The sequence below is a fragment of the Petromyzon marinus genome, chromosome 79, assembly GCF_048934315.1.
Source record: "Petromyzon marinus isolate PM22_M1 ecotype Great Lakes invasive population chromosome 79, UKy_Petmar_22M1.pri1.0, whole genome shotgun sequence".
Lineage (NCBI taxonomy): Eukaryota > Metazoa > Chordata > Hyperoartia > Petromyzontiformes > Petromyzontidae > Petromyzon > Petromyzon marinus.
This window is the reverse complement of record NC_133745.1, coordinates 10,769,556-10,780,349: the sequence shown is the minus strand read 5'-3', so window position 1 is coordinate 10,780,349 and position 10,794 is coordinate 10,769,556. Positions and strand designations below refer to the sequence as shown.

At 50.5% G+C, this 10,794-nt stretch overlaps 1 protein-coding gene across 2 annotated transcripts; it reads right to left on the bottom strand.

Annotated features, from left to right (window-relative positions):
- Nucleotides 1–485: 485 nt before the first annotated feature.
- LOC142907446 (uncharacterized) lies at nt 486–4,560 on the bottom strand. Of its 2 annotated transcripts, none has more exons than XM_076056948.1 (4): nt 3,062–4,052; nt 2,616–2,743; nt 2,204–2,362; nt 486–687 (listed from the first exon to the last, which is right to left on the bottom strand). In XM_076056948.1, exons 1-4 carry the CDS (start codon nt 3,234–3,236, stop codon nt 670–672), a joined length of 480 nt encoding a protein of 159 aa, XP_075913063.1. In that variant the 5' UTR covers nt 3,237–4,052; the 3' UTR covers nt 486–669. The 2 variants fall into 2 exon arrangements, with proteins under 2 accessions (XP_075913063.1, XP_075913062.1); XM_076056947.1 differs by lacking the exon at nt 486–687 and adding an exon at nt 4,072–4,560 and having other exon boundaries at nt 1,583–2,362; nt 3,062–3,270.
- Between the last annotated feature and the right edge of the window lie 6,234 nt (nt 4,561–10,794).

The following is a 10,794-nucleotide window of genomic DNA, read 5'->3' as shown; positions in this document are numbered from 1 at the left end:
ATCGCTCTCCTCTAACGTTTGACATAGCCAGGAATTCAACTTACAATGCCGGGTTCATAGAGCGGTGGCCACGGCCATGAATTTGACTCGGGAACGCCAGGTTCAAAGCAGCGATTCATAATTTACTTTGACAAGTGAAACATAAAAAAAACAATATATCCGCAACAATAACAGCAAAATAACGACACTGCTGCATGTCGTGACGCGGCGAGGCGACAGCATGACGACACCTGCGTGGGGTTCGCTGTGCTGCATCGCGTGGTTGAACTTCTTTTGCTCCGTACGTAGCCAACCGCGATAATCGGACTGCGGGGCAAGGACAGTTGTTCCCTCCACATTTAGAAACGTGCGTTTAAACAGATTATTTGATGTTCGGTTGGGGGCGAGGGAGCGGGGGGGACGACAATGCCGGCATGGCTCTCTCACCCAGCAGCACGTGGCCTCCTTCGTGCGAGAAGCACACGCCGGGCGTCGTGGGCGCGGAGGTGCAGGGCGTCACGGCGAAGCGGCGTGCTGGCTCCCCCAGGGACGCTCCGTTGAGCCGGGCCCCGCGCACGCAGCCCGGCCCTCCAGCGGCCCTGGGGTGGGGGGGGCGGTGACGGCACACCCGGGGCGCGCGACGCCTCCCGATAGAACGGCGCTCCTCCTTCTCGGCCCGCATGGCTACCGTCAGCGCCACGTAGCGCGCTAATGCAAGACAGGAAACAAATGCATTACGAGCGCAAAACAGAGCTACATACAAACAACACCAAACACCGGCATAGACTCGGCCTTGAACATGTGATCTCTCTCTCTCCACTGTTAATAACACAAAATAACTTTGCGCGCCATTGTGGAGAACATAACAAAGATAAATAAGCAGACAATTCGTTCTCCTTAACGTATTTGATTAACGTAAAAAATAAATGTATGGATTTGTACAGATCTCATCAGCCGCATCGTGGCCTTATGGAAGTGAATATAATTCTCACGTGGAAGGGCGGGTGGAAAAGTGCTGCCCCTTATTCTTTGGACAAAAGTATCTCAGAACTAGTTCAGCATTATCCGCTTCCGCGGGCTATTCTCTAGCAGGGGGCGGCACACTGCTTTGCGAGAGACACCAATAAGTCTGTCAACGAGCGTGAGCGCTCGCGATCGTGTGCTCTTACGAGTCCGTGCCATCGGAAATGCGCGCCGCTCACACGGAGTAGCAGCGCCACTTTAAGTGTCGAACAAAACTGGTCTGAGACTCAAGCATGGATGAGGAACGTCTCCCACAGGTGACCGCCTCCAGTTCCTCAGGTTTGGAGACTCCCGGCGAAACTGCGCTGGCCGCATCGCCGCACAAGGCTTGCGGGCGGGAACGGGAACAGGAGCAACAGCAGGAGTAGCAGCAGCAGGAGTAGCAGCAGCAGGAGCAGGAGCAGCAGGAGTAGCAGCAGCAGCTGGAGTAGCTGGAGTAGCTGGAGCAGCAGGAGTAGCTGCAGCAGCAGCAGGAGCAGCAGGAGTAGCAGCAGGAGCAGCAAGAGCAGCAGCAGGAGTAGCAGCAGGAGTAGCAGCAGGAGCAGCAGCAGGAGCAGCAAGAGCAGCAGCAGCAGGAGCAGCAGCAGGAGTAGCAGCAGCAGCAAGAGCAGCAGCAGGAGCAGCAGGAGTAGCAGCAGCAGGAGTAGCAGCAGCAGCAAGAGCAGCAGGAGCAGTAGCAGCAGAGCAGCAGGGTAACCGTGGGATGCGGATCATTGACGGCGTCGATTTGGGGTCCTGTTGAGGCCGGCGCTGTGCACTGCTCAGCAAGATAGGATGGGGCAGATTGGTACAGACCCTTGTAGATCAGACGCAGAATCTTTATTTAGACTGCAGGAGGAATGTGATGAGTTATGAGGCTCTTTTTCATAGATGTCCAGTATGGGTGGGCCAACAAGAAGAGCAGGCATGGTTTGTAAATAATCCTATGGTTTTATGGGTCACCAATGTAACCCATCTCGTATTGGGAACGTTATCGGATAAGATTTCCGCTTTGGAACTCTCAGGCGAGCCGCGCCATTTGACACAGCCCCGGGGGGGGAAGGTGGATGTCCGGTGCTGGCACAGCCGGAGGCGCCATCGCGACAGTCCACCGTTTCACGGAGTGACGCTGACGGCACAAATCGCAACAAAACTCAGAATAAAACCCTCGAATCGGGCAAAACGCCCCGACACAGCACGACGAACGTGGGCGGCTTTCTACCTGCAGGTGTCGCCGGCCCGTGCCGCTCGCGACGCCACCCAGGTAGAGCGGGGAGCGCAGGCCGAACTCCGGGCCCCTGCGGCGTGTCGGGGCGGCCTTCGCCGCCGAGCCGTCCACGTTCAGCTCCCCGTGAGCCTCAGGGCCCACCACCACCTCCACCTGCGCGACACGAAGCGGCGGACCGGCGGGCAACGTCACGCTGGGGGGTTGCCACCTCTGGGGTGCAAACACAACCGGGGCGCATCACGATGTCACATCTAAAGTGATGTACAGATCACTATGAGCATCGAGGCCCACAGGGCTCCCCCACTACGCTGCTTTCTCTGTCTATACGGCTAGAAGGGAGATGTTTCGACTGTTGTAAGTAATGAGCTCCAATGTGTAACATCTGCAAATAACGGACTGCATTCACCATCAGCAGCTGCTGGGACAAGGGCTGCGCCTCCAGGTGCATGTCCAGGTGCCGCCTGTCGTCGTCCCCGCCGGTGGACGCGTACGCGAGCAACCCGTTGGCGTCGGTCTTCAGCTCCAGCGAGGTGCCTGTGAGAGGCACAGAGAGGGCACCGCCAACGTTGCTCACACATTAAAACTACACTATTTTTATTTGACCAGGTAAGGTGTCCTGAGCTATATAGCTCTTTTTCAGAAGTGACCCGCTTAAACACTCACAAATACGCCCACACACACACACACTCTCCCACGTACACAAACTCCCACATAAACATTCACCCACGTAGATCTAAAACTCATTCCTTTAGAACTGCTTTTTGTGTACAGTTTGTTGGTCTTTTTCCCTGCACCTCGGACAAGCACGGTTGGCTACATACGGTGCCAAAGAAGTTCAACACACGTACGTACATTTCCACACTTCGTCAGCTGCGGTGGATCGCGCTGCGCATGCGTTTCCCCCACAAGAGGCGGTCGTGCGTGGCTCCGGCACCGGCACTGTTGCCCCCCTGCCCCCGCACGCCCCCTGCGTGTCCCCCCCACGGCCCCGCACAGCCACCCTCGCCGGGCCACGCCGGCACACCATCCTGCACGGGCCTCAGGTGCCGCGCTGATGAACCCTGGCCACACGGTCACCATCGGTCACCACCAGTCACCACCACAACCAGCCATGGTCACCACCGGTCACACAGTCACCTGTCTCTGTTTATTGTATTACCGTACTAAATTACCAGCATAAGTCTGGCCCAAGTGTGAACAATGGAGGAGGTGGATCATTTCTGTGGATGGATCCAAGACAGTCGTGGATATTCCAGACTTTTATAGCCAGGACCCATGTCTGATGACTAAGTGTTGAAGATGACAATATTGACGACGACAATGACAATGCTATCGACGATGATGTTGAGGATGATGGTGACGATGACTTTGTACGACGCGCGAGTGTGATAGCCACGTGTCCCCGCGGCGCTGCAGAGACACAGATGCACATGCACATACGCGTAGACACAGACACACGCAGAGACACAGACGCACATGCGCATACGTGTAGGCACAGACACACGCAGAGACACAGATGCACATGCACATATGCGTAGACACAGACACACGCAGAGACAGACGCACATGCACATACGTGCAGGCAGACAGACGCAGAGACACAGACGCATATGAGCATACGTGCAGGCAGACACACGCAGAGACACAGACGCACATGCGCATACGCAAAGACACAGACACACGCAGAGACACAGAAGCACATGTGCATACGCGTAGGTACAGACACACACAGAGAGACACAGATGCACACACACGCAGGCAAAGACGCACACGCGCAAGAAAGAACGACAAAGTGACACGAACACATGCACGCACGCGCTAGGGGGGGTGCACACGCATCGAGCTCGTCTCTTTTAACAAACCAGAGCCTGCGGTGGCAATACGGAAATTCCACGTTCCTATGGCCAAGACAGGGGAGACCGAGGCGGCATCTGGAGGAGTTGCACAGAGCGAAGAGGTAAATGGTTGGAGCCTTCGTTGTATCCGTCGCTCATGGTCCGCAGGGTGTCCTCTTTGTCTTCAGGACCACCGCCCCCTCTTGAGGGCGACGGACAGAATCTCACCCTGCCCACACACACAGACTGTTGGGATGAGTGCTGTTCGCGAGCACCTGTGAAGGTCAGCACGGCACACAAGAGGGTGAGTTACCAACACCATGCCCGACCACCTTTGTCTTCCTAGTGGCGATGTTTACACACTGCAAAAAATACTCATTTTTGGCCAAGTCAACCTAGGAGAGGCCCAGGACCAAATCAGATAATCGTCACTGCTGTTGGCCGTGAGTGGCAATCGAACTCAGGTTGCCGGATTCGTAGCGCATTGCGCTAACCGTTGCACCACCACTCCCCACGATGTACTACTCCCCGCAGTCACCTCTCGATTAGCCTGGGTAAGAGTGTTAAAGGCTGTATGGGGGACCTTTTGTCTTTGTTTTTATTATTGTTTGCAGTGATCAAGAAGGGCAACGTGCTTCACTTAGACATGGATGGGGGATGTGAGCCGCGTCAAGGGCCCGGTGCCCGGGCTGCTCACACACACACACACACAGCAGGAGCTGCACGTTGGAGGGCTGCCCCGTGAGTCTCTCCCCACCGCACCACTACCACCACAACCACCGCCACCGCGCGTCACACGTGACAGGAGTCACCGACCGTTGATACTGGGGTGGGTGGTGTGGCCGGCTTCAGGCCGGGCCGGTACTTGCAGGGAGTAGTAGAAGAGCAGGCCGCTTGGCTGCATGGTGCGGAACGTGAGCCTCGTCTCAGCACGGGGAAGGGCTCCTTGACGGCCAGCGACATGAACCCGTCGCCCGCCAGGTAGGCCTTGCGCGACACCTGCACGCCGAGGTCAGAGGGGGTGCGAGCGCTTGAGAGGCCGCGGGGCCAGCGGCGGGACCTCGGGGAGCACGGTTGCAAGTCGAGCGTCTCGGCTGCACGCGAGGGATGCGTGACAGACGCATCGTAAAGGTTTTTGGGTTAGATCTGGCAAATCGCCCGATGACCTGGTGAAAACGTCACAGTACTCGAATTGTAAACGTTGCGGATTTACACACAAACAACAAAACCAAGTCTGCTGAAGTAGTCACTATTTGGCACGTTTTGTTCACGTGACAAACCTTACTAATTGGCCATGTCGGGTGGTGGTGGGTTAATGAAACATTTATATTCACACGGTCTATCCCAAAAATCCTTTACTATGATTAATATTGGTCACGAAAGCCTTCTACGTGTTAGACTGCGTAACACTTTCTTTCTAAACATTGTGTGACGTTACTCTTCTAACGAGACGTTTCTTTCTCGGAGGTTTTGCGAGCATGTGAGCTCTACGCACATTTTAGCGGGTTCAAAGCGTGATTCACATCTCATTGGGCGGCTACAAACCGACAAGTTGAGAGACTTCCAGTGACAATCACCCGGGTTCAGTTACGCAAACATTTGATCCTTCTAAAAACGAAATAACTTTTTTTTAACTAAGCTATTTTTATTTCACCTGGCCACAAGCCACAACTCAACAAAAGTGGCTTACAAAGTGGACATTTATAGCTGCCAAATACTTTAAACGCACGTTGATTGTAAATGTGGGAGGGAAATAAACTGGAGGACCCGGAGAACGAACGGCAAGGTGCGGTGCGCGTACCAGCACGTCGTCTGATCAGCTGGCGCTCACTCCGATCATGTTCCTTCTGCAGGTCCAGGTTGGTGTCCTGCACCTTGAGGCTCAGGAAGCAGCACTTGAGCCCCGTCTCCATCGTCACGTGGGTACGGCTCCTGCGAGACGCGACGACGCCAACCCCTTGGGGGTCAAATCTGTGCCATCGATCACCGATTCTGACACACTTCCAGGACAGTTGTATGTAGTCTCAGTAGCACTATCAGTGATTTAAACTCTAACAATGGCTGCTGCACCCCTTTCACTAAGAATGCAATGCAACCTGACAGATTCACCACCAACCACTGGGCAGACACCGGGAGTGCGCTACGATAGAGACCCATTGCTGGTAACAGACTACGAGTGCCACACACCCCTTCCCCCTAACTCTCTGTAAAATATGAAAAAAAACTTTTTTTATTTTACCAGGTGAGCCCCACTGAGCTATAGATCTCTTTTTTAGAAGCGACCTGGCCACAAATGTTAGCCCAACAAAGTGGGTTATCATGTGGAAATGTATCGCAACCAAATACTCTAAACGCATATTTCTAAATGTAGAGGGAAAAGTCGGAGGACCCGGAGAAAAATCCACATGATCACGGGAAGAACATGCAGTCTCCAAATATACAGCAGGCGTTGGGGTCAAAATCGAACCCACGACCTCCTGTATACCAGGCGAATGCATTAACCTGACTGTCCTCAAAGATTCCTTGAGGAAGTAACCTTCTAATGTAAGTATGTATGCATGTTGAACTTCTTTCGCACCGTACCTTGGCCAACCGTGCTGTTATAATCATGATAAGTTTATATCTATGACTACAGGACTGCCAACAACACAGTCCCATATATTTCATAAAAATGGTTGTATATTAAGTCAACACGTGTAAAAGATCGATTGAAATGAATTGGAAGGAGATAATATTTAAACTACCCCTACAGGTGGCAGTGCTACAGTATTGCATTTCAACCAATACTAAGAATTATATAATGTTAGTGCTCCTGTTAAATCAGGCTGCGCTCCTGACCTGAAGGATGGTTTGAGGATACAGCCTTCCAACATATCTGGTATAGATCATACTACTTCATGTAAAACTACAGTACAGCACTGATAGCAATACAGTCCATTACATGTTGTATTAAGGGTTGTTCATGCGTTAGAAGTAGACAGTAATTGAAATTACGCCTGCAGGTGGCAGAGAACCACGCCACGCTGGTGCGCTACACGGCGCTGCTGCAGAACCTAACGGTGCGCGTGGAGCGAATGGAGCAGGGCCATGACTGCTACACAGAGCTGGACTATAAGCTGCTGCGGGTGGAGATCAGGAAGATGGAGCAGCTGGTACAGCAGCTGAAGCTGGACGTCTCCAGCGCCACGCACGATCATCTCCACCCCTGGTTCAGTCACGATTGTCTCAAAGGCACGCAATTGTTTCCATCAGGGGTGCTGCAATGCCCACGGTTCCTTTTGGGCAGATATGCAGACTCAGCTTTTGCAGCTGAAGGTGGCACGTAAAAAGGGGAGTACCTTGGATCACTGGAATGCGGAGGCAGCAGTTCTTGCAGTCGCTGGACTGTGTTGGATGGCTTCTCATAGAGAGCTGAATTGAACTTCACGAGCAAATTTGTGAGGAAAATGTTAAAGCCACTGCTTCAGAATTTTCATAAATTTTGTGAAATCTGTACACAGTATCTGAACATGGAAAAGCTGTACTGTACTTTCTACTGCATGTACAAAATGGTGTTAAAGATCGTGAAAAAATACACATACTGACAAAAAATTACAGCCCTTTATCATTGCACTCTGGTCATGGCGGAGCATTTGGGGGGGGGTTGGGTGGCACTTCATGTAAAATTAGGGATTTCGATCGGATCATTGGGGTTTATCTATATATAAAAAGGAAATTTGTAAATGTGTCTGTTCAAAATGTTTAGCATACTTCCTGACATGCAACTTGAAATGTGCCATGTGGGTACTTTCCAGACTGTACACAATGCAAAAATTAGAAAAATAGTTTTTTGTTTTTTTTGGGGGGGAGGGGGGGGGGCGTAATAATGGATATATTTTGCACGGCAAGTGAGCTGTGACTTCACATCTGTGATGTCACCCGCGCATGCGGAAGCGTCACGCAGTGTGCCTGTTTTTAATTGTATCACTTAAAGAACCAGGCTCCAGTCTACATTATAGACTGCCAGTACACTCACCCAGCTTAATAACCAGGCTCCAGTCTACATTATAGATTGCCAGTACACTCACTCCGATGAAGAACCAGGCTACAATCTACATTAGTGTTTTAATTATTATTTCTTTTTAATTTTTTATTCACTTTATTATTTTTCTATCTACGTGACTTTACCAAAAGAACCAAGGAATAGTATGAACTATTCACATATTTTGAAAAAAAAGTGAATATCACTTTTACTGTATGATGATATACAAGAAACTGGTAGGTTATAAAAACCAAATAAGAATTGAAAGTAAAATACTTTGTTAGAGCTGCCTGAGGTTGTAATTTTAAGCATTTTTTTCCTCCGAATGAAGTGAAACACTTAATTATTGATTTCCAAATGTAATGACGCCATATTATTTATGAAAAAAATTCAGAGAAAGAACATAACACCGATTACTAGTCATTGTTGTAAATGTTCAGTGCAGTAACTCATAACATAACTTGCTTCCTCTGGTTTTCCCCTCCACATTTAGAAACATGCATTTAGAATATTTGGCTGCTATAAATGTCCACGTGATAAGCCACTTCGTTGAGCTAACATTTGTAGCCAGGTCGCTTACGAAAACGAGCTGTACAGCTCAGTGGGCCTAACCTGGTAAAATAAAAAAGGTTGCATTCTCAGGCACGTTCTTTGGCTGCTGTTCCATCATCCGCCTTGTCCAAATGCCATCATCTCTTCAAGAAATTATTCTCCTCGTGCGTTTATGACTAAAATAAAACAAATTAGGTTACCCTGTGTGTATGTATCACACGCTCGTCTTATAGACACACACAAAGACAAAAGACCCCCGCTTTAGCCTTAACATATTTTTTGTAAAATATATGGTTCAAAGAAGGCCGTATCGGGCATAGGCGGGTGTTGTCTGACCATACTTCACCAGTGCGTGCCGGTAACGCTGGGAGAGCGGGAGGTAGCGGGGCTTGACCAGGACCGGTTCAGATATCAGTCGCCTCTGATGTTCGCCGTGGTCGGGAACCGAACTCGGCTTGGATTTGAAGCGCCGTGTGCCAACCACTGTGCCACCGCTCCATCCCCACTGTACAGCACCGTACTCAACAACAACAAAAGCTTCAAAATACAATTCTGCAATAACGTATCATGCAGATAAATAACTCGTGCGTACAAAGTATGTGTGGGTGACGATCGTCCAGTAAATCAATGATCGCTCACGGAATAATTCTTCAAACAGTCGTGAAGATTAAAGCTGCAGGCATTGGCCACGCGGCACACAACACATGAGCCTCATAAACACCAATCTTGAGACTCGGTGAAGATTTGCTCAGTAAATAATTGACATTATTATGTCATTGTTATTATAGGACCAAACTTAGTACACGTAATGCTCTCGTGTGCGTGTTCGTGTAGCGGTTAGCGCGTTGCGTTGCTGTGAACCTGGCGACCCGGGTTCGATTCCCGCTCACGGCCAACACCGGTGACGATTTTATCTGAACCGGTCCTGGGCCTCCCCTAGGTCCACTCAGCCTCAAATGAGTACCTGGTGCGGTGTGTAAACATCGCCACTGGGGAGACAAAGACGGTCGGGCGTGGTGCTGGCCACCCACCCCCTCGTGTACCGTTCCGGCCTTCATAGGTGCTCGCTAACAGCACTTGCCCCTACAGTCTGTTAAGGCTACACGGGGGATATTTGTCTTTGTTGTGTCTATAAATGATGAGTAGCGATGGTAGTCTGTACTCGAGAGAGATGTTTGTACTGTACACGTGTCTGGAGCGTTATACACGAGGGGGTGGGTGGCCAGAAGCACGCCCGGCCGCCTTTGTCTCCCTTGTGGCGATGTTTACGCACGGCACTCGGCACTCATTTGAGGCTGAGTCGACTTAGAGGAGGGCGTAGAAGCGGACCGGTGTTGGCCCCGAGTGGGAATCGAACTCGGCTCGCCGGGTTTATAGCGCAGACACATCAACACACAGACATCAACACACAGACACATCAACACACAGACACATCAACACACAAACACATCAACACACAGACACATCAACACACAGACACATCAACACAGACACATCAACACAGACACATCAACACACAGACACATCAACACAAACACATCAACACAAACACACCAACACACAGACACATCAACACACAAACACATCAACACACAGACACATCAACACACAAACACATCAACACACTGACACATCAACACACAAACACATCAACACACAAACACATCAACACAAACACATCAACACACAGACACATCAACACACAGACACATCAACACAGACACATCAACACACACATCAACACACAAGGCACATCAACACACAGACACATCAACACACAAACACATCAACACACAACCACACACCCCTCACCCTCCCCTATAAAATATCCCAATTACTTAAATACTTCAACTAACTTTACTTTATTAAAACACGTCACGCGAGTCTAAGTCCAATCGTGTGTTCTGATTATTTTTAATTTATAAGTCAAATGGCTGTGCGCCTCGAGGCGCCGACATCAACAGCCGCTCTGGTCAATGGCCATCAAAATCAACAGCCGCGCAAACGAACCAGATCACATTTGATACACTTACAGAACGCCATCGCACGGCGTTTATATGACATGCTACGTAACGATGTTGTCGTGGATTGTAACGCGTTCACCATTGTTGTTGTTGTTTTTGTTGTGGTTCTCGTGAAGGGCGCGGTTCTCGCGAGATCTCGTGACGGGCGCGGCT

Excerpts from the sequence above, each read along its gene's own strand:
- LOC142907446 (XM_076056947.1), bottom strand. The coding sequence starts at position 3,236 with ATGGTGTGCCGGCGTGGCCCGGCGAGGGTGGCTGTGCGGGGCCGTGGG. Across the intron at positions 2,744-3,061 it reads AGCTGACGAAGTGTGGAAAT|GCACCTCGCTGGAGCTGAAG; the intron begins GTACGTACGTGT and ends TGCCTCTCACAG. Across the intron at positions 2,363-2,615 it reads TGTCCCAGCAGCTGCTGATG|GTGGAGGTGGTGGTGGGCCC; the intron begins GTGAATGCAGTC and ends CGTGTCGCGCAG.